Source organism: Chaetodon trifascialis, chromosome 1, assembly GCF_039877785.1.
Source record: "Chaetodon trifascialis isolate fChaTrf1 chromosome 1, fChaTrf1.hap1, whole genome shotgun sequence".
Classification (NCBI taxonomy): Eukaryota; Metazoa; Chordata; class Actinopteri; order Chaetodontiformes; family Chaetodontidae; genus Chaetodon; species Chaetodon trifascialis.
The window spans coordinates 30,860,675-30,885,448 of NC_092056.1; the positions used below are offsets into that span (position 1 = coordinate 30,860,675).

The 24,774-nt window shown below is 40.1% G+C and overlaps 1 protein-coding gene across 2 annotated transcripts in view; it reads left to right on the forward strand.

The window, feature by feature from the left end:
* The first annotated feature begins 675 nt into the window (after positions 1-675).
* Positions 676-24,774, forward strand: part of arnt2 (aryl-hydrocarbon receptor nuclear translocator 2) — a 66,336-nt gene continuing 42,237 nt past the window's right edge. Inside the window, exons 1-6 of one of the 2 annotated variants that reach the window (XM_070970056.1) lie at positions 676-1,045; positions 11,628-11,739; positions 16,704-16,751; positions 20,145-20,192; positions 22,682-22,895; positions 23,779-23,992. In XM_070970056.1, the coding sequence (XP_070826157.1) occupies positions 1,015-1,045; positions 11,628-11,739; positions 16,704-16,751; positions 20,145-20,192; positions 22,682-22,895; positions 23,779-23,992 (667 nt within the window). In that variant the 5' untranslated portion in view covers positions 676-1,014. The remainder of the gene's footprint in view (positions 1,046-11,627; positions 11,740-16,703; positions 16,752-20,144; positions 20,193-22,681; positions 22,896-23,778; positions 23,993-24,774) is intronic. The other variant, XM_070970064.1, reaches the window with a different exon arrangement.

Consider the following 24,774-nt stretch of genomic DNA (forward strand, 5'->3'; position numbering starts at 1 on the left):
TAGTTTGGATTCCTCAAGGTAATGGAATATTTTATGTACAGTTATTGGAACACATACTTATTTACAGGTGGAAATTGTCTTTTTTTTACTGACATTATTTTTTTAATTTATCTATTTCATCTTTAATTAACCAGGAAGTCCCTTGAGATCAAAATCTCTCTATCAAAGTAGCACACCATCACCAAGTTAAATCTGAAACAGAGCATGTGTGAAACAGACAGGAGCAGATCAAACTGAGCATGATGCAGCAACAGATGCAACAACACTAAAGCCATCTCAGGGATAGCAGCTGCACTCTTGACTGACAGCTTTTATCAGAGCCAGAGGCTGTCAGAGAGATAAATGATTTAATTGTGGTGTGTTTAAAAGGTTAATCCATGATCAGGGTACAGAAGAGATGGAGTAAGTTCTGTGCAAATGGTTTGTAGGTTTGTCTGCAGCATGGTGACACTGTGTGATCATCGGGTTGTTTGAGCATCAGAGGGTCGCTGCTGGTTCCATTAGAAGAGTTGACTGGCTGAAGACAGAAGTCTACCTCTGTCCATCTTATGGAGACAGGGGGAGAGTAACGTGCAGAGGGTCCGTATCCCATATTAGACAGTAAAACAAACCAGACAACGAAACTGAAACCACTATGTAGTATTCCGTTGAAAACGCCATACCTATTTACATTACAGCCATCACTGCACCAGTCACACTGAGTAACATTAATTTATTCAAGCAAGCCTAAAATCTCGCGGTGCTACCACTCAGACATCTTGCATTTTATTAAGTCTAGTCTAGGAGAACATTTTCATTAAACGTGCACCATACGCATATTCGGCACTGAAAGCGGGTTTTGTTTGTCGTTCGGATCCAGACTAGTTTTCCTCCGTGTTAGCGGATGTGAGGCGGTAGGACCGAGCCTCGCGTGCCAATCCCGCGGAGTTTAGACCGTCTCTCACGGGGCTCTCCAGCCGTATTGTGCGTCATCTCCATCGCTGCCGTTTTGTTATTTTTCTCCACTGAGGAAACATGGCAACTCCCGCCGCGGTCAACCCGTCCGGTAAGTCAGTCACCAGTCTGCTGGTGGAGACGAAAGCGAATGTCTCTCAGTGTTATCTAGAATTTAGAAGAAAGAAGCTGGGTTTTGTTGAGACTGTTGCTGAAGAGGGCTGAAGCGCCGACAGGCCGCCGAAGCCTGGCTCAGCATCCATCCCCCTTCCCCCACTGAACCGCCGTTCACCGCTCTGCTATTCTTGAGCTTTGCGGCCAGTTTCTACGGCCGAATGTTAAAACGGCTTGGTTGTTGTGGAAATACACGCATTAATGGCCATGTGGTATCGTATTTATGCTCCTGTTTTTTCGGTAAAGCTAGGCTAGTGCCTTCATGTCGCCGACCCTTTGCTTTCCTCGCTGTGGTACAAAAGGTTATTTTGCATATCTACGTAACAGCATTGCCCTTCATGTGTTCTGTTTTACACCGAGGACATTTTAAAATTTGTTGGACAGAAAGGGAAGCAAGCTGACAGCATCACCTATGTTTGTAACGCCATTTCCCTTCGCCGTGCCTGTTGATTCTTTATAGAAATGGTTTAGATATGTTCGCGCTGGTTTGTACCGCTTTCGCGGACAGTGGAGCACCGTATTTGATGTTTTATTTCAAAATTATCTTAAGCTACGTACCAGAGATAAAATAACTTCAACTTTCACAATTCCCTCAACATCACTCTGCAATACGGCATTTAGCCACAAAGTAAAGCGTATTAAAATAATAACTAAACTTTCACAGTGCATTCTCCTTGTGCACCCTCGGTCGTTTCTGCCGTAGAGAGCTGTGTGAATCCGTTATTTAACTTTGGGGATTTAATTGAAGTACCTGGTGCTTCCTGGTTCACATGCCAGCCGATTTACTAGAATCCCATGTTGATATGTAATACATCTTATGTGAAGCTCTAAATGTTTAAGGTACGTGTCCGGGCAAACAAAGGAACTGTAAATTGTGAAATGTTTAAATGGAGTCTGGCGCGATGTCTACCCAATGCCAAGTTGTTGAGGGCGATTTTGCTCATTTGAATTCACTAGAGCAGCTTTGTACATCAAACAACACGAATATCTGAAAAGTCTGAACTTAGGTACAGTATTAAAACCACAGCTTGTTTCTCTTACCTCCAGATTACACAGTGTAACGTTAACCACAGAAATTAAAATGAACAAATATACAGTACAGTACACCAATTTGCTGCTTTGAAATGAATTGCAGATAAATCAGGTAATTGTATGGAGTGTTCTGCAGCAATTGCATGTCACTGTATGTGACTCTACCTTCAAGTTGTTACTATCATTGTTCAGCATTACTGGGGGAAAAAAATCCAGGTATAAAAGATTACACAATTCCACTCAAAATAGGACTTAATAAGTATTTGGGTAAAAGAACACCAGAATGGTCTGTCCGAATCAGAAAAGCCTGGCAAAGTAATAAGTGTTGTGTAAAGGACAGAGCTCAGAGCTTCTGAGACCTCTGTCTGAAAACAGGTCAACCGTACCCTACCTCACGCTCTGTGTCACTTCATTGGCAATGTAAATGAAAAGGGAATATAAATAAAGAATTGGGCAGTTATTAGCACCTTGGCTGCATACAGAGTGCTGAAATGAGGTGCTGTTTGAATGAACAATGAACAGATGAAAAAATAACCCTGACAGATAAAATAAGGGCACTGTGAGAAGACAAAATAATGTGTCTTGTTGGAAGTAAAGGCAGTCTGTCAGTCATTGCAGATGAGACTCATATATATGTTGTATGGAAGCAGCACCAAATCCTGCAGGCCAGGGACAAGCCTAGATTTTTTTTGTTGTAATGACCCACTCAGATGTTTGGCGGAAGCGTGCAGTGAGAGCTACGTGCAACTCCCCTATCCGGTGATGACACCCAGTTAGAATTAAGTCATGCCTAATGCTGCTGCTGTTGCTGCTGTAGCCAGAGGAGGACAAAGTTAGCCCGCTGATCTGTGATCAGCCTTACCGTTTCCTCTGGCATAGCTTTATTGTCAGGTGCGATGACCTCAGACCAGATACCCAGGGATGCAGGAACGCTGTGTCACTGCAGGATTATCTCCAGCTGGCTGTCGCCCAGATCCAATTGGTGTAAGAGCATGTGAAACATGACAAGGGAAATGATCTAATGAGGGTTGCGTGTTTGGAGAGGGCGAAGATGATTTCAGGGCCATAAAATATACACATCAAACTGCAATATGGCTAGAAATCTCAAGAACTCAAAGAACAGATTTGTCCTGTAATTTCTTTTCCAATCACCAAAAAAGCAATCCACAATTATTTTGATAACTGATTAATTATTCAAGTCATTTATTAAGCAAAAATTCCCAACATTCTCTGAGTCCTGCTTATATTTGTTTTATATCACAGCAAATGAATATCTTTGAGTTTTAGACAAGACATTTAAACATGTCTCCCTTGGTATTGGTAAATTGTAATGAGCATTTTGAGTATTTTCTGCCATGTTACTCACTAAACAATCAATTGATTGGAGAATTAATGAACAGATGAATCTGAAATGAAAATCATTAGTTAACTGTCATACTTGCAGTGACTGTTTTGTCAGTTTTGTATTGTGTTTTCTTCAGGGAAAACTCTGGTTTGTACATTTAAAGGTCCAGTGTGAAGGATTTAGTGGGCTCTAGCGGCAGGGCTGCAGATTGGAGCAAACTGAATACCCCTTGCCTCAACCTCCTCTTCAGTGTCTACTTAAAATGCGAAAAAGTGAAGGCCCCTCTTTAGAGCCAGTGTTTGGTTTGTCCATTCTGGGCTATGATAGAAAAATGGCAGTACAACGTGGCAGACTTCATGGAAGAGGACCCACACTCTCTGTAGAAGTATGATGAGCTCATTCGAAGGTCAAGAAAATGCAATGATTCTTATTTTCAGGTGATAATAGACTAATGAAAACATACTCAAGAATATTATATTCCATTTCAGCCATATTCTGCCAATAGATCAACCTAAATCTGACACACTGGACTTTTAAGAGTTTGGTTTATTTATTTTATTTAAAAAAATGATTTGTGAAAAAAATGTGTTAAAGTTTGGATTAGAAAAAGACAGACACTGTTTATAGATAGATTGAGAGATAGACAGAATACTTTATTGATCTCCTAAGGGAAACTGAAAAATTTATTTTTGGCATTCCTGTACTGACTTGTTGCTCTATCAGCCAAGATATACCAGTACCTAGTATCTGTGACCAGCTCAAATCGTCTGGTGTACCTGGCAGTAATCGTAGTCACGGAGTAATGGGCCACAATTTTTGAGGCCATTAAGCATTACCAACAATTGGAGATGTATCAATACCAAAAACTCACAGTACTGGCAGATTGAACAGTCTCTGTCTGGTGGTCAGCTCAGCTGTGGTAGTTTAACTGTGGTGAGAAAACGCTGCTACACGCCTCACTCCACCAAGCAGACAGCTGGCATGGCTTATGTTCCAAGTGTGTGATAAACACTTTGTGTGTGGACAGTCCGGCCTCGCTCACTGCTACATCCATATTTTGTGTATTATCTGTAACGACAGCAACACCCTGATGATTGTTGCTATTCTTCATGTCACTCCAAAACAGCAGATTCCAAAGCCTCAGTTGAGTCCAGTGTGTGATTGGAAAAGGCTGCATCTGTCAGACAAACTTTTCATTTCCCATTTGCTGGTCATAACATGAGCTGTGACTGTAATAAAGCTCTGAATATCTCGTGAAGTCCACCCATCTGTGATTATTGAGATGCACTTTGCTTCTTTGTGTCACTTTAGCTTTTGTCTCCTGGTACAGAACTACTGTCACTGTGTGACTGAAGTGTTGCCTTGATGGAATTGTACGCTTTGGCTCCAGCGAGCTTACTAACCTCTGAAATACATTGTTGTGGACCACAGAAAACAGCCTTTAATCCTTGGCTATATACTCACTGATGCATTTTGTTATTTCTTAAGCTCTGGAACTGTTATTGGAAGCGGGGCTCCAAATGCTTCCTTTAGTCTCCTTTGGCCTGGCTGAAGCTTTTTCTCACAGTATGTTGTTGTTGGGATTTGAGCTTTTCTGGGTGGCGATATGCCGCATGGCTTTTTGTTTTTGATGTGCTTCCTGTAGTATAGTTGATGATCGTCTGGAAGAATTTGCAAGTTGTTTTACATTTGTCAGTTGCCTTTTTGCCACTGTCAGTTCTAGAAACAGGAAAACCGAAATGCTGCCAGTCAGAGCATCCTCAATCTCATTTTCATTATCGCCATGTTCATTGGTCATTTTCAAATAGGGTTTATTTTTAGCAGTGCATGGCTTGCACATAAAGGATGACAGAGTCCATCTTCTTGACTACTGTGATTGCGCCACCTGCTGTTCAAACATAAAAAGTAAAATTTTCGACAGGGAAAGATAATAAATGCCACAGCAGATACAGTAGCATCACAGTCCCAAAACGGCATCGAGCCACATTCCTATCGTGATTTCACAAGATTCGCTAAATCGTTCCATCCCTACCAACAATGCATATAAGATGACAGTCATATGGGCATATAAATGTATTGCCATTTCATCCAATATTTGCCAGTGTTTGTTTATTCAATTCTGTGTGTAGACATGCATTCGCACAGTGAGATTAGTGCTGAAGTTGTCTTTGACATTTGACCAAACTGGTTGGTTTTGAGCTATTTATAGAGGAGCACTAGGAAACTGTCATTTGTTTATGGTGACTTTTAATTCTGTCAGATATTTTTCTAAATAATTATGAGTAAAATTAGGTGTATAAAATATCAAAAATTATGACAAATTCCTTTTAAAATACTGAGTCCAGTGTGATGTCTTAAAACCATTTGTTGGTCTAACAAGCAGTTTAAATACCCAACCCAGGAAATGTATAATAATGTGAATCAGAAAAGTGTGACTGCCTAACTAGTTTTGTGTGGAAATGTACATGGAGAAATAATGAATAATAAATGATAATTCATGTTTAACAATTAATTAGTGTCTCAAGCAAAAATACAAAAAAAATCCTTTTCAAGGGGAACCCAGTGAAGATAGTTAACAGCTCCATTAGAAATGAATAATTTCAGTCAGACCGCAGAAGAAAACAGGAATCCAACATTATAAAAGGTTAAATAGACAGGTCAGTAATAGTTCCAGTGATGACATGTGACTAATTTTGAGCCCTGTTGTGTTAGTTTGCATTTAGTTGTTTTTTTGTAATTGAAAAATTATTTTAAATACAGAGTATGTCTGTCTGTCCTTGTGTGTGAATTCCTTTTGGGGTATTAATTGTCCTTTTTTAATGGTAAATGCCCTGAGGCCGTTTGATTGACTTCTTTTTTGGAGAAACGACTGGAGGGAAGAATTGATGTCAAGGAAGAGAGAGAATAGAAACAACCTTGTCTGAGGGAGAGCAGTGATTGAAAAGGAGAAAGTATGCAACATTCCCAACAGACTCATTAATGCGTTTGACCTCAGGGCTTTTTAGCTTTGCCTGTCTGAAGAAATATATGTGACTGAGGTAAAACCAGGCTGATCGACTGTAGCTGTGTGTCTTTAAGACACTGTGCCAAATAAAACCTGAAGCACTTGCCAGGCATGGAAAGGAATGTAGAAATTGTCAACATATTCATATAATATCAAGCTGGAAGACTGTTGGCTCTGGTGCTCCACGATGCCACTTAAGCATCACTGTGCTGAGTGACAGTAACATGTGGCACCTTTTTTGATAGAGAAGTATTAGCATTCATGATAATTCTGGTGATAATCATAACATGATAAAAATGTTATCACTTTATTAATGGTATTGCGACATGTGCAGGTATTTACATCATGGCTACATGCAGCAGTAATACATGGCTAAAAGTGGATGTAACTGCTGCTGGCTTTGCTGTGGAGGAGTTAGATGCAAAAATGGATCAACCTCAGCAGTGTGGAGGTGGCTGGAATATATGAACCCTTGCGTGCATATCATTGAGGAACTGTATTGACAACAGGACAAATCAAATTAGGATCAGATTCAGCTGAGGATACAGTGACTGATCTATCATCTCATTGGACGTTCACATTGCAGTTATTAATCAGAGCAAAAAATGGACAATTTGAGTTACTAGTTGTGAAGAGGAGAGGCTAATGGTGCGGTCAGTCACAGTCAGGTGGGCATGTGAGAGGAAGAAGTTATCACACAAGCATGTACCAGTCAGACAGCTGGCTGAAGTTACTTTTGATACCTTGTTTTTGTTACGATGATGGTATTGTATCACAGGGTTACAAAAGTAAAAGGGTTACTCCAACCCAAACATGATTCTACCTCTTTTCACTCTATTAACAATGTAAAGCAACACATCTTAGGAAAGAAAAAAGGATTATAAAACAGACGTGTTTACTGGCTCCAAATAGGAATGAAAATGAGGTGTAGGCCTACATGTACTTTGGAAGGAGTAACACCCATAACAGAAGTTAATTATTAAAAGTAACATGATTCATTCTCAGAGTTAGACAGGGGTAGGATTAGGCATCTCAACAGCATTATTTGGCAGAAAAGCCAAAGTGTAGTGTAGAAGTACAACAGTCAGTGTACCATGGGGCATGTCTATATACAGCAGCAACAGACGCTTCTGTATTCTAAACATATTCTTTTCTCTTACTGCATGTAAATTGGCTGTCATAATGTATTTTTGTTGTATATGTGAAATAAATGAAGACTTAATCAATAAAAATGACATGATTAGAGCAAACACTAAAGCTTTTGGCAGGCTTCACAGTTGTGTTTTTAATGACATTTATGGTGAAATATTCCCAATTCTGACAATGTAATTGTCAGACTCTTACTGATATATAACTTAAAATGTTTTTTAAAAATGTCTTTACCTGACAGAAGTTATCTGCAGGAATATAAGGACAGTCATGGTCACAACTCATAAAATATGGATTATTTTGCTAAGAAACCAAGCCAAATAAAAATATGGGTGAAATCAGTGTAACGCTGGGTGTTAAAAGGATTCCCCTTGGCAAACTTTCAATGAGGAACAGCAGTGAGGAGAGGACCCCTACATAATGAGTCCTTTTATTAAATAATATCTGCCCACAGACCCCAGTTGTAACCAATGACTTGAATCTGTTGCATTCTGTTGAACAAAGAACAAACAAATCTTTTGCATTCGAGTTTTTACTTGTTAACACTGTATCCCATGTTTGTGTGCAAATGACTAATAAACTCTTTACAGATTTGATATTGACTGACTTTTCTCTCCTCACTGTCACCAAGCAATAAACATCATGGCAAAGATTACTTCTGTGTTTGTCTCTGGGGAGGCACTCATGCCTCCAAAGAAATGCAGTCTCTTTGCTCCATACTGCATAATAAATCTGAATTTAATATGTATTATATTGTATGTATGATGATTAAAAAAGACATCATTTGAAGCATAATATGGGTGTTTCGTATAGCAAGAGGTGTATGTCCTCACCATCATCAAATAAATAAACCCTTGTGCCTCAGTTCAAAAGAAGTTCTTCAAATGCAAAATATACATAAATGTCTGTGCCAAAAAACTGCCATGAAAATATTATAAATTTATGTTGTGTTACACTTTCACTCAGTTAAATATTTTATCATCAGTCCTGATTATAACAACCAAATATTCTTTGATTTTCAGAATTTAAACTGTTAAAATGCCACAATGTTTTTTTTATATATATATATATATATATATATATATATATATATATATATATATATATATATATATATAGACTATTTCGATTGTTACAGCCTGGAAAATGTCAATGACTGGCAACAGCATGCAATATTTTTGGGGCCGTGTCAGAAAAAAGTCAAAAAAAGGTTCTTGGTAAGGTTTGGATGGTGCCCTGTGTGCAACATTAATGTCCTTGCCAGTCACATAACTGTTCACGTGCTAAACTGCGCTGCTTGTGGTGGTTATTAGAGGTGCTAACAGATGTTTTATACTTGTGATACAATTTTGTGGCCTGTGCAACAAAACTTCAACCTCTGTTGAAAGTTATTTTGCTGTGTGAGAAAAAAATTACCTCCCACCATGTACAATAACACTGTATTAAATAAGGCAGTGACAGCGTGAAAGCAGTCACTTGGAGTGATGAATCTACCGAGCAGTTACACTACAGAGCTTTTCAGTGAGTTTGAGTTCATTGCTTCGCTGTCCAGCCTGTCACTTTACTGTTTTGGTCCATTCTTTCTGCTTGTAATGAGGTTTGCGTCTGCAGCAGACAGCTGTTTTTGACCCCCCCCCCCCCCCCCCAAAAAAAACTCCAAAAACCTATTGTAGATGACGTGCCCTTCACCAAAGAGCAGACAGACAAAGTTATCGACCAGCTGGTGAACAAAATCCAGCATCTAGCAGCTAGGAGTCCGTTATTTCCCTTGGGAGGAGAACTGTGGAGACCACATTTTGTGAATAAACTAAACTGAACTGAACACTGGAGGCCAAAAACAGAACCCAGAATTCCCCAGGTGGCCAGAAGCATAACTCCAGTTCCTCCATGACTAGCTACTGGTAGCTACTAAATGATGTACTGGCATGCTAGACGTATCAACTTAAAAGGTGATGATATGCCAACATTTGCTTGTTTATGCTGCCCCCAAATGGCCAAAAAATCAGTTATCGCAAGTTTAAATGAAAAATAAGGTAAATTGCAATTAATCATCTTTTTGTCTTAAATGGCTAAATAATAGTTATGTGTAGTGTTATGTGATTAACTGGTTTCATCAAATCGAGTTTGAACGGACAGTTTTACAAAATAGTTTTTTTGGGCATTTGGTGAAGTGCACGATGGGCTGTACGTCAGCTGTGTAGTGAGGGTGCCTGTTTAGACTGTGAGGAGAAAGTCAGCAGTGTATGTGAGCTGTTCCTGCCAGGTTGAATCACTGCACTGATTGTCAGATGAAGCTGTCTGTTAATCAGATTACGCTAGTTTAGAGCCTTGTGTTACTCATACCCACTTCATGAATGAATGATGGAATACTGCTCCTTGGAAGGCCATGCACTGCAGTGTGTGTGTGTGTGTGTGTGTGTGTGTGTGTGTGTGTGTCTGGAAGGGTGAATGCACACTGTATCAAATATTAACTATGTTACTTGGTGCACTGGGGCATACTGGAGGGTTTGTTTGGCCTATCCATTGCATCTAGCTGAATGACTGAGTGAGTGAGAGAGATGGAGGGGAAAACAGCAAGGCAAACAGAAGCGAGGAGGAAAGTAATGCAGCGGCCGAGAGAGACAGAGAGGTAAATATGAGAGGAAGATGGAGGCTGAGTTAGCATGTTGTGTAATTCCTCTCTGCCATAATGACACACATCACAGTGGCTTCATTTGGAATGGAACAGCAAGCATGTCTTTTACCAGACTCATTAATGAATGAAAGCTTAGTCAAGGGTCTGTGTGGAAAATACATGTGTACTTCTAAAACATCATTCCATAGAATTTGGTATCTGTGCTGCAAACTGGAGCCTCAGGCTACACTATGTAGGTCTGTGCAGATTGATTGCTCTACAGATCCCAGTCCTCTTATGGAGTATGGTGCTGACAACAGACTTTCAGAACCAGTGGGTTTTCCCAGTGCGAGCCCAAGTTTAAAGGACCTGAATTATTCTAACTCAATATTTTGTCTAATTACTGTACTTTGAGATATGAAGTACTTACAGTGGAAAATTATACATGGTTGTTGTGTCAATGCTCTGAAGGACCCAGACCAGACTAGTTGATTGACAAGTAATTCTTAATTCTCAGTCATGTTTTAAACAAAACTGCCAGACTTCGCGGGTTTCAGTCTTAAAGGTGAACATTTCTTGCTCTACTTTCTTATAATGGTCGTAAGTTAAATATCTTTGAATTTTGAACTGTTGCGAAGACAAAACAAGCCATTTTAAGATGTTCTGTTGTGAATATTTTCACAATTTCCTGACTTATTTTTGTGGATTAATTAATTAATCCACAGAGTATTCAACAGATTAATCAATTGTTGGTTGCAGCCATAAATTCTATACTAGTTATCGTAACATTATCTTGCACTTGATGTGTTATTTTCTCAAATATTTCAATATATAAAAACAGTTCTGTTCTGTTGAATCAGGCTGTTTTTTTCTTATAAGTGTAGAGTTCTCCACTAATCAGGAGATCTTTAAGGTCTCACTCTGTGCAAGACAGTTTCAATTTAAAGTTCGGCTTGACTTGCCATTCATTGCAGACATGAGTACTGTAAACCATGATACTGTATCTAATAGTTGTCATTGATTGGCACTGATGCCTTGATTTATGGTAAAGAACTTATCATTATGGCTTATTGCATTCCATTAAAACACTAGAACCCTTTTTCTAATGTGTTCAGAGTGAGCCAGAGGTTATCCATGAAGACAGAGAGCATCACTGAGTGAAGTGAGCGGAAGACAAGATTTAAAATGACTTTTTATATCTATTTTAATATTTGCCAGATGAAGCATGCTTTAGAAGAGCTCTTGGAAACTAAACACAATGTTCATAATATTTCTAATAATTGTACAAATGGGAAACACTGTACGTTTCATGGTAGTCTTGTGTGAAGCATACTTCTAACCATCTGCTGGTTTGCTGTTACTGTTGTATCTTCCAGAAATGGGCAGTGAGTTGCCAGGCACAGTAGCGATGCCGGGAGCAGTCGGGACAGGTCAGGTGAGGATGGGAGGATCTGTGCCTGGCCGTGGGGGCAAGAGGAGATCAGGAGGGTGAGTATCTGACCTGATGTGGAAATGAACCACTACAAATTCAGTGTTATTACAGCTTTGCCTGAAAATTAACCCCAGCAGTGCATACTGATGATTTTTTTGTCTGGGTTAACTGTCACATTAGATAGTGGCATTTTAAACAGAAGCATATAGATGCTCAGGTTATATACAGTCTTCCTGACAGACTTATTACAGTGTCGGAGGGAACAACACCATCATGGTGAGTACGAAAGCAGCGAGAGAGCTCCTTTTTGACTTGATCACAACAAACGAACTGGTGTGTATTTCTCTGCCCTTCCAGTATTCAGTCCTTACATTGGCCAACAATGGACACATTTGGGCTGCTGCTGCAGGCTGTCAATGATTGTTGGATTTCTGTTGTTTTTTCAGAATCATGACTACGTTCTGATACTGCATACAGTATCATTTTTCCTCTTGGTGTTCAGATGTAGATGTTTAGACTGTCATACACCTTGTATCAACCCTTGTCCTTGTACTGTTTTCTTGACATTTCGCAGAACTAAGCAGATAGAGAGATGGGAGACTATTAAAATACTGAAACAGAGCTACAACAAATATTTTCACTAGAGAGAGATGTGGCTTCAAACGCTTTTCTGCAAATATGGCTGTTCATAACAAGGCAAGCAAATCAAAAAAGGAAGTAGTTCCTGAACTTTTTAGTGAATTTCAACCAACATTATGTTGAACAGAACCTTAACCCTGCACTACACAACGTGCTGGTATATTGACTGCTGTTTTGCCACTGCCGACATGCTAGTTAACCCAGGCAGACAATATGTACATTTAAAACTTGAGCTGTTGTGTAAGTGACAGATAGGATTTTCAAAGATCTCTGTGTCTTCTAGTCAGTGCAAAACCTTCATTAGTGGCCTGTAAATTAGGGATGCACCAATCCGATATTGGTATTGGTATCGGTCCCGATATTGAAGAAAATTCTAGATTGAGTATAGGTGACAATGGACCCGATACATAGGGACCGATCTATTCAGTCTAACGCTGTGCTATCGGCGCTGTGAGTGGCGTCATGCGCAAGCAACACGCAGTGCTGAAGCGCACATGATGTGGACTGCATTGTTTTCAAAATAGAGCGAGCGAAAGGATCAGCTATCTGGAACTTTTTCAAACTATCTCAGCCTACAAACTCGATGGCTACTTGCAATGTCTGCGCAGTAAATGTTACGAGGGGCGGTGGTAAAACGTCAAGTTATAACACGACCAACTTAATAAAGCACCTACAGAGATTTCACCCCAGGGAGCACGCTGACTTCATTGATCTGAATAAACAAAAAGGAGGCGGTATGACGCAGCTAACTTTGAAGGAGATGAAGGAAAGACGTGAAAAATTTAAACCTAATAGTGTGCAGGCAACAAAAATCACGGCAAGGATGTCCCGTGTCACTTTTAAGTTTAACTGCACTAGTTATTATATATAGTTACAGTTATTTATACTCGCACCTGTCTACTTTCTGTTACTACATTGCTGCACAACCGGTTTGCTCTACAGTTTATACATTTTACTATTATTATTTATTTTCAGGTTGTCTGTCCTTTCGTCTGTACATGTTCACTTGGACTCAAGGATGAACTGATAATTTGATTGTTCAAGGTCACTGTGACAGCACGAAGCATATTTTTGACCATAACTCAAGAATTCATACACTAATTAATGTCTCATAGGATAAATTGATGAAGTGATGGCATTTTATATCCAAATCAGTTCAATTCAGGTCTTACTCTGCATTAGCGTGCAATTAATGAAGGACTGATGTGGATAAAGAAAAGGGGGGCTTTCTGTGTTTGTGTGTGTATGGAGGCACTATACATGAGTTCAGTGATCCAATCCTCACAGGACATAGCAGTGAATTTAACCATGCACATGCATTAGGCCTACATAAACATGAATAAATAATACAGACCTGGATCGAGGCAGGGGTGTGTGTGTGTGTGTGTGTGTGTGTGTGTTTTATGAGCCACGTTGTAGTTGAGTATGGCATGAAGCCATCAGGTAGATCATGCATACGGACTGAATAGTGACAGCGCAGACCGCAGTAGATGTGGGGGAGGGGAGTTTAGTCAACACACCCTACAGTGCATTTACATGCCCTTAAGTAACTTGGTTCCTGTAGGCGTTAGGCAGTAAGCTGATTTCTTACTTCTAATGTATACGAGAAACCTGCTTTCTGTCACTTGAGTGGAGGATTAAGGAAGACCAATGTTCCCAGCTAGATTTCTCCTGCAGAACTCTGATTTTTCTGTCGCCTTTTACTTGTATGGATGTGTATGACAAAACACTGCTGACAGTTAAAGATGAAACAGATGAGTGAAGGATAAACGAAGACATCATTACACGGACTGAAGAGTCCTTGTGTTAAAAGTCCCTGTGAAACTAACACAAAGTAGCCTAAATAAGTTTGTTTCCACTGTTCAGCATTTGACTCTTTGTTAAATTCACACTTATCAAGATTGTGAGCAAAATCTCCACTCTGTCTGTCTGTCTGTCTGTCTGTCTGTCTGTCTGTCTGTCTGTCTGTCTGTCTGTCTGTCTGTCTGTCTGTCTGTCTGTCTGTCCTCTCATTAGCCTGACAACACACAGAGGAGGGCAGCAATATGCCGTTCTAGTGTCTAGTCTGCCTACTCCATCTTGACATTTGTGGTATTGGGAAATAGTGGCATAGCGAGACCTCTCAGTTTCTCTGTGCTAAAGAGTGGCGAGCATCTGTCTGACAACCATCCACTGTGTCAAATTCAGGAAGTTTGTCTCCTTTTATCTGTCAGTTCTGTAAGCAACCCCATGTCCGCCGTTAGACACGCTCTCTGCCTCAGCTTCAGGTTATCAATCCCATAACTTGGGAGCTTCATAACTTGAAGCCTGGCAAGATGGATTCTCAGCTTGCATGATCTTGTGATTTACAAGGTAATCCCTTCACTGCTCTTACACACATACGCACATCTTCATATCATAGACTATATAAAACATGGACATCGTCACTCAGAGGTTTCTGAAGAGCCACTGTGAAGCTCAGTGACAGTGGCTCTGGCTGTCGTCATCTTGGCAGTGCCAATCTACACCTAAATCTAAAAACTAACCCAAATATGGGTTGGAGTTGGTTGGAGCGTGGGTGGAGCTGAGGTGGGCCAAATGAAGCCTTATTGCTGAAAACTAGCAGCTAGCTGTCACTCCAAAGCCCATAATTATGCAAAACTTTAAGCCTCAACATGATTTAAATCAGTGATTTACATCAAAATTCAAAGACAGGCCAGACTGTACTATAGAGAAAAATGCCATGAGATGTAGGTACATTTGCAGATGTCTAGGAAGTCAACATCATGCGATAAAACACATTTTCTTAAAAGAGCTGAAGCATGTACAGTACCTTAAATGGCTGCTGCACTAAATAACATCCTGTTCCCAAAAGCGGGAACTAAGATTAGCTTCACAGCAGAAAAAGGAAATGCAAGAACAGAAGCATAGTATGATAGATATGTGATTCTACTAAACAAGAGTAATGCATACACATTAGTTTCCATACAATAATAAGCATAATTGTCAAATGTACGGTCCTAAATTAAATTCCTATTTACACTAAACATAGGTAGAACTACAGTGTGTACTGAGACATAAATAGTCACGCAAATTGAGATTCAAGGAAACAGTATAGTTTAGTCATAGTTATGGATCTTCAGTAGCTCTGACAAACTGAACAACTAATAATATATTAATATAACAGGTACAGGACTACTAGCACTGCTGAATGTGCTTATCTCTTTGTCTTTTATGTCTGTTTTATAGTATGAATATCAGTATCAGTAGGTGTATGAACACTGAAGCAGTTCACCAAGCCAAAGTCAGTCAGCCATTTCTAGCTCAGATAACCGCACAGGGTTCTTAGTGTTTGGGAGCGATGCCTCAGTTCTTTGTCCTGAAAGTGTTCATACAGTTGATGCAGTCATTGTAGTTCAGTTGTTTCTGCTGCAGCGCTGGTGATATTACTGCTGTAAAATGTGGCAGACTTGTTAAGAATATTTTTAGAGTTATAAAGGTCGACCAAATGAGGCACAGTAGTCTGTCAGTCTCCATAAACTCTTAACCTCTCAACAAGTGGCTCCATAATAGTAATCTAGCCCGATGGTTTCTCTGAACATTTCTATGTTAATGGTGCTTTGCCAGCACGAGGACAATGTATGCAGAGGCACAAACAGAGCGTGCATCATGCTGCTCCCTGTGCCGCTGCTCTGCCTTCCCTTTCCAATACCATTTCTGTTTCCATTACAGTCAGGTTTGCAATTTATTGTTCAAGACTGCCTTTGTAGAATGTCGCTGTCCACCGTGCTGTTATACAGTACTGCAATGCCCTTTGTACAGTGTTGACACATTGTTTAATAATGTTGTTCGGGGCAAGTTGTGATTGTCTTAAAATATTGCAAAACAGTTCCGTCCCTGTCAGATTGACTGTTCCTGCTCCTGAAATGTTTCTTCAGATGCATTGATGTTGCCTTTGTAACCCTTGATCATGACACCATAGCTAAGTCTTGTCACACACAGTTGATTTCAGGACAGCAGTTGTGGATATAATATTTTTCTTTCACAGGAAAACACAGGGATTTTAGTCATGAGAGAGTGCTATCAGCTCTCATCCATCCATCCATCCATTTTCTATGCCGCTTATCCCTTTCGGGGTCGTGGGGGGGCCGGAGCCTATCTCGGCTGTCAACGGGCGAGAGGCGGGGTACACCCTGGACTGGTCGCCAGCCGATCGCAGGGCACATACACACACCATTCACACTCACACTCACACCTAGGGGCAATTTAGAGTCACCAATCAACCTAATGAGCATGTTTTTGGTCTGTGGGAGGAAGCCGGAGTGCCCGGAGAGAACCCACGCATCTATCAGCTCTCATTCTAAGAGAAATTTTAACTGTGTTTCCTGTGGTTATTTCTCAGAATGGACTTTGATGATGAAGACGGAGAGGGACCTAGCAAATTTTCAAGGTGAGACCACCAAAAGCAGATAGCAGCTGTGCAGTCTGAAATGCTTTAGAACTAGTTCACAAAGTCATACAGTTCCCTGCTTCAGGGTATCCGCAGGAAAAATAAATAAAAAATGTTGAAATTAGTTGGATGGAATTTTTCACAGCACTCAAAAATGGGATATATAATAATAATAATAGTAATAATAATAATATGGAATACATGCACTTTAGCAAACCACAACATCATTATTCCTTTAAATTTGGCATTAAAAATATACTAAAAAGTTGAAGTTTATCTTGGAGAACCCTGCAGATACTCTGTGTTTGTAACATTGACTGTTGCGTGGACATCTCATGACTGACTGTTTATTTCCTTTCATCAAAGATACAGTGCTTTGTTGTGTATTCTTTTTTTAAGAGAGACTCTTTCTCTGTCACTGCATATCAATCGCCTCTCACATTTAATTTATCTCAACTTGTTTTCCTTTTCTTCCCTCTCATATTGTATAGTGTGTAAGTGTGTATGATGTACAGTGAGTGCTTTATTTCTGAGCTGACAACAGTGGATTTGTCGCTGCCAAGTTGAGTAGTGACAGTGTGGAGGAGGAGCTGCTCTCTGCTGAACACAGGAGGAACTGCACTCTTAATAATGGACAGAAGCCTTACATGTTTGCCTCTGGACATACACGTAGTACATATGATATTCCTGTCAAATAGGTCATTCACCGCTGTCTCCCATGGCCAGGAGCTTTAGTTCACCCTGCCTCTCAGTGTGTGGCAGACACTGATTCACAGCTGCTAAATGTTGATAAGATGGAGGAATTTACCCAGTCCACAGTGTTTCAGGGGTGTTTTGGGGAAGGGGTTGTTTAGTCTGTAACATCAGCAAAGTAAGAAGACAGCTGAAAGGGACTAGTTCAGACACACAGCAGGACTGTGCTTTACAGCCCCAGCTTGAAAACCCCAAGCTATAAATCAGCAGGATATCATAGATTACAGTTCATGCTTCAAGTTCTTCAATTTACTGATGTTTACCTTTACTTAAGATACACTGTTTTAAGTTAAGAGTGACTCCATCCTTTTCTGCCTAGTGTGCTGGTATTTAAATAGACAGGTTAAAGGAAAGTATTTATTTTGTTACACTTTTTATAATTAATAATTAATAATAATAATTATCTGTGGAGGGAGATTTGGAAAGACAGGATAGTTTTTCTGAACAAAGTGCCTCATTTGAATGAAGTGAAAGAGATGGGCAGATGGAATCTGAAATTTAGCTGACAGGTCAGTGAAGGACGTGCAGGTACCATTGTCATAGAGGTCATTTATAGATATGATACTCCACAGTTGAATGGCAGAATCCATAGTAGATGGTTTGAAACTATGATTGTGGGATACTGGGGCATGGATAGAGGAACATCATAACATCATAACATCAGTGGCTGACACTGGGAGCTGAGGACATAGCCATGACCTTAATGAGGTCTGAGAGGAAGAGAGTTCTATTTGGACACAAGCAGGCTGGTTGGTAGTAGCTCCGTCAGTCCAGTATAAAAGCTGCCCAGTAGCAATGTAAAAAATTGGGGAGGGCAAGCCCCTCCAGTCTGTTTAGGAAGCTGCAATATCTTTTTTCTGCATGCGCACTGGTTTATTGCCCCAAAGAAAATGTGAAATTGATTTGTCTAGTTTGGCAAAAAACTTCTTTGAAATAAGTACGGGGATATGTTGAAATAAGTAAAGGAACTTTGGCAGAATAGTCAGTTTGTGAAAGACGCTAGTAACTTAGCAGAATTCGTTAGGGAATGTAGTCTATTGGAAGATCTGTCCAAATTTGTATGAAATTAAACTCTCCCCCAATTATAATGTGGTATGTTTCAATATTGTTAATATAAGTAAAAGCCTTCAGATAAATTGTTCATCATCCCATTCAGGCACATAGATGCTGGCTAAAATGACTTGGATGTTGCAGAGTGTCCCTGACACAATAACAAACTGACCATTCGAGTCAGCTGCGACATTTTCTTTTCCCAATGGAATATTATTTAGAATCAAAATGGCAGCAATCCTGACTCTAGCACTGGACTTTGAGTGATATAATTGACCAAACCTACTCCTTGTAATGCACAGAATCTCATCACTGCGTAAATGCGTCTCCCGCGGGAACACAACATCTTCCAGATCTTGAAGACGAGACATAATCTTACTTATTTTAATAGATTGATTTGCCCCCTTGACATTCCATGATATGAAACGAATAGTATTCACTGTACTTTTACTTTCCATTAAGGTAGTGGTGGGTCATGACTGTATAGTGTAATACCTGAGTAATTTACAGTGCTCAGCATAAATGAGTACACCCCCCTTGAAAAGTAAGATTTTAATCAATATCTCATTAAACACAAGAACAATTTCCAAAATTTTGACAAGACTGAGTTTTGTAGAACATTTGTTCAAACCCATAACATGAAAGATGGTTAATAATATAACTTAGATCACAAAATCTTCAGTTTTACTCAAATTAGTTGATGCAAAAATGAATACACCCCACAACAAAAACTACTACATTTTACTACTATTTTGTATGACCTCCATGATTTTTAAGGACAGCATCAAGTCTTCTAAGCATGGAATGAACAAGTTGGTGACATATTGCAACATCTATCTTTTTCCATTCTTCAAGAACAACCTCTTTTAGCGCCTGGTTGCTGGATGGAGAGTGATGCTCAACTTGTCTCTTCAGAATTCCCCATAGGTGTTCGCTTGGGTTCAGATCAGGAGACATACTTGGCCACTGAATCACTTTCACCCTTGTATGCCGTCTAATTTGGTGTCATGGCAGCAAGTTTGTTTTCAAATCTGACAGATAGTGAGTCGGGTTTCGTTTGCAAGCCTTTTTACAAGTTTAACAGTTAGGTGTTCACTTGCCTACGTTACTTTGTACTTCTTTTATTCCATAGTTCAGTAGGGCAGCAACATGCGTGATCCGACAGTCAGACAGGTTGTTTAAATCATTGAAGCACTGGTTTCTCTGAATGTCAGTTACGGTCCTGTCCATTACAATATGTTGCTGCCTGTCACCCTTAACGGTTGTAATGCTGAATCCAATGATGTCACCACGTCCAGAAATATCAGCAGTGAAGTTTGGTAATGAAAACAATAAATATGAATGAAGAGCACCGCTCTTAAAGTCAGCATCCAAGACATAAGAAAAACACAAGCTGTCCTTACTCAGAGAGGAATCACTGCACCAGTTACACCAGCCATTGGCTTCCTGTTTTGTTCAGTTTTTCCCATGTTGTAACTGTCAAACCATCTACTCATGCATCAATATGTGACAGCCATTGCATGCTACATGATGCTTTTTATCTGTATATATGTACATGGTGTTACATGCTGTGTCCTCTCTTCTCTGTAGGTATGATGATGATCAGATTCCTGGTGGGGATAAGGAGAGATATGCCAGGTAGGCCTAGCCAGCTGGGGCCACAGAGGATTTTCCATTCACTCAGGGATCAACAGACTGTACAAGCCGTACACGTTACCCCTGTTCTGATCTGAGCAAATACAAGTGTACTAACAGCAGGTGGTAGGGTTCATATACCAATGCTGACCATTGGTATGGTGATCAGGCCACAATTAGTGCTTGTCAGTATGTTTTATAACAGCCACAGATGCGAGTCCTCTGTGGTGAGGACTGTTGTATTCAGCGGGTGTACAGATGTCAAAAGGTTATGGGAATGCTGACAATAAGCTAACAACAAAAAATTCTATCACATAAGTCAGTCTCTTTCTACCAAAATAGCAGGGTAGCAGGCTGGGTATGTTAGCTGAGCTCACCACATGATGTTCTTTTGTTATCAGATATCAGACAGATTGAGTCCATCTGTGACAAATAAGATGGGAAAAACCACAAACTCAATTATGATGTTGACTTTATATATAAAGCATGATGTGCAGTATATATAATGGAAGTGAGTACACCCCTGTGCAGTATCACAAAAATCTTAAATGAATCCAAATTGTGTCATCTTGGAATAATTGCATTATTTTTAAGTTGAATTGTAGGATATCTGATCTAATATACAGTGAAGAACATATTTGGCATAAGGATTATTTGTGGAAATTGGTGTTTCAGTGAGTTAGTGCGAAGGACAGAACTTTGCCAAAGAAAATAAGGCTAATGAGCAGTGGGAGCACATTCTTTGGCGAGATGAAACCAAAATAAATTAGTTTGGATCAGATGGAGTGCAGACCGCTTGGCATGGACATGGCCACGACTACCACAGTGACGTCTTAGTGCTGCCTTTGAAACCCGGAGGTGGGAGTGAGCTGACATGGGGCTGCATGAGTGCAAAAGGCAACATGAAACTTTTTTTACCCAAATGCTGGAAAAGATGAGTCCCAGTCTCAAGAAGCTTGGCATGAGGGGGACTATCCAGCATGACAAGGATTCCAAACACCCTGTAAAAATCACAGTTTTTACAGAGGAAAAAAGGTGAAAATATGACCTGGCCAAGTATTTCCCCTGACCTGAACACCTTAGGAGGTATTTTAAACCAGAAGGTAGCGCATAAAACCCCTCCAGCAAAGAGAATAAAAGAATAAAATGTCACTAATGATGTTGCAGTTGGTTCTTTAATATGCACCCTTTATTATAGTTTTATTGGTCAGTTTTTTTTTAAACTTATCTTTATTTATTTTTTGTGTTCAAACAACAAACACTTTGAACATATGGCAGTAATGAAAGTAATAAGAGAAAAAAAATACTAATACAAAAGGGATAAATAAATGAATATCACGTTTAAATAAATAATTTTTTAAAAAAGGAAGAATAAATTATATCAAGGAATTAGCAAAATTACTGAGCAGCAAGTAAATACAAGGAAGGAATAGAAGGGAAGGAGAACAAAAAAAGCACACTCTTGTCAGTACCTTAAATGTTCTGTATTTCCCATTGCCACCTCCGTATCTCCAACTTCCAACAGTTCTAGAAACAACTTCCAGATGTCATAAAATTCAGAAGGCTTCTTTTTGACAATATAGGTCAGCTTCTCAAGAGCCAAGCTCGACGTTAAGTTATTCAACCATTGGTTAAAAGAGGGGCAGCTAACATTCTTCCAACATAATGCAGTACAGCGTTTGGCCTGCAGTAAACAATGGTCAACCATTTTTCTTTGTGAGATAAAGGACAGTCCTCTGGATAAATGCCTAAAATGCAAAGCTTAGGACATAGAGGTACTGGGGAAGTTGTGATTTGAGAGATATATTTTAACACAGAGCTCCAAAATTTTTGGATTTCTTTACATTTCCATAAACAGTGAAACAATGTGCCCTGGTGGTTGTTGCATTTATAACAAAGATCAGGTACATTAGAATCAAATTTATTTAGTTGTACAGGGGAAATATATGTTTGCATTATCCAGTTAAATTGTACCATTCTCAATCGAGTGTTGATGGTTTGAGTATATGTTTTTAAACATATACTACTCCATTCACTGAGTGAAATGTCCTCTTCTTTTATTAGTCAGTTTTGTTTTTGAAATGGATTTGTTTCATTCCTCCAGAGCTGTTAACATATTAGTGATATTGTACAGGGGTGAACAATATATGTAAAAATATTGTGGTATCCTAGTTATATATTGGGACAGAAATGCATTGTCAGCTTCAGACCTCAGTGAAAAATGTCAATTTGTACATTAACAGGCCTGCAGGGGATTTTGTCTCAGACTGAGACAAATAGATGCAATCTTTTCACAAACGCAGAGAACAGTAAGAGCCTCTAAAAGCCTTTCTTGGTATGACCCTGTGTGCTCCTCCAGCCCAAAAAAGAGAGGAGAGAGAAATCATGATCAGATGCATCTTAGCTGTTGATCATTTGTGCAAGCAAGGCTTGCTAATGGTTCACAGTCTGTACCCTCTGCAGGCCTCTAACTGCTCTTCTCTCTGTTTTAGAGAGAACCACAGTGAGATTGAGCGACGCCGGCGCAACAAAATGACCCAGTACATCACTGAGCTGTCAGACATGGTTCCTACCTGCAGCGCCCTAGCCCGGAAACCTGATAAACTGACCATCTTGCGTATGGCTGTGTCCCATATGAAATCCATGAGGGGCACTGGCAACACGTCCACTGATGGGGCCTACAAGCCCTCCTTTCTCACTGAACAGGTACTGTGCTGTCAGAGACCCAGGATCCATCATAAAGGACATACAAAGCATTTCCATCATCCTTGCACTTTTCTTGTTATATTTTTTGAACATGTTGAATCACAGTGACACTGGTCAACAGAAAGTTAGCAAAATGAAAACACATTTCAATAAATTGATCAACACAAAATGATTGTTGAAATGCTCAGTTTGGACGGCCATGTGGAGAGCCAAGATGAGCTTTTTCCATCAGACCCCCAAAAATGGGACTCCCTAAATGCTTATGTAGGTATTTAGAACCAAGATATTCTGTTGACATGTGCATCTGATAACCAGACCATCTAAGGTAGGTCAAAACATGCTTCCCTATGAAGACATTTTTTGTTAAGAGTATCTTTGATGAAGACCTGCCTTCTGCTGGGTTATTGGTAGTGCAGTATTCTGATTCAGTTGTAATGCATGTCGAAAGAGGCTTTTTTGTACTATGGAGCAGTCTACCAATACTTTTTGCATGCGCCCTGGGAAACTGGAGCAGTGTTGGCATTGGAAAAGATGGAAAATGACTCCCTGGGCAGATCACTGCCTACTAATCTAGAGAGTGGTTTGAGACACACCCTGAGACAAATGCAGCCTGATGTCCTCATATGTGATGATTATATACACTGAAGGCCATAGTCAGCGTGTAATTCACAGTCTGTTCTGTCACCCTTCAACAAGCTCACATCTGTCTTTTTTTTGACATGCTCAGGTTTTGAGTAAAAGATAATGAAGCTACACTGCTCTGTCAACATTATCTGACTCTAATACTTGTTTGTAATTATACCTAATTAGTGAATTTGAGACAGCATAGAGCAGATTATAAATACTTCATGTCTGTGTGCATGTACCTTTGTGCTCCCTGTAGGAGCTGAAGCATCTGATCCTGGAGGCGGCGGACGGCTTCCTGTTTGTGGTTGCTGCAGAGACAGGCCGGGTGATCTACGTGTCGGACTCTGTGACACCGGTGCTGAACCACACCCAGTCAGAGTGGTTTGGCAGTACTCTGTATGAGCAGGTCCATCCTGACGATGTGGACAAGCTGAGGGAACAGCTCAGCACTTCAGAAAACTCCATGACAGGTAGAGGACGTGCTGTCACGTAGAAGTCTCTGTCAGCTCAACATTGTTCTTTTTTCTGTTTTTGTTAATTATTGGATTGCAAAAGGTGAGACGGCAGCAGCTGAGGGACCTTTTAACCACCTGGCAGACTCACTCACTCTTTTTTCAAAACTAAAATCGGACTCAGCGCTGTCGCTGTCACTCTGGGGTTGTCTCACACAGTCAGTTACCTCCTCATTCTCTGCCTGGCTGCTGGTGACTGCTCATCTGTCTGCTCACATGTTGCATCAACATTAGTTGAGCTACTCTTTTGATTTGTAACAATGACATGAACCCTGTTAACCATAATTAGTCCCAGCAATATGGTTTTCAGCTGCCACAATGATGAATTGCATTTGGAATCAGCCTTTTTCACAGCGTAGACATTTTGACTTGTCACAGCAGGAAAAGCACAGGAGAAACAGATTTAGTTCACGGTTTCTCAGTCCCACACATATCTGGATGTTTTTGCTTTAGGTCACTCAGACATTTTTTAAAACACCCTCTATAGTGCAGATTTCCAAAACTCTGTGTTCACGTGGAAAATGGAGTATTTGGCAAAAGATGATGTCATCACCTCAGTTTGCACATACCCATTGTTTTTCGCGTAATGAGCATGTGTCTGAATTAACAGCAATGAAGGAAACCAACCAAATGTGGTTTATGTTTGGAGTATGAAATAGCTACAAATCCATCCATCCATCCATTATCTTCCGCTTATCCGGGGCCGGGTTGCGGGGGGAGCAGTCTGAGCAGGGACGCCC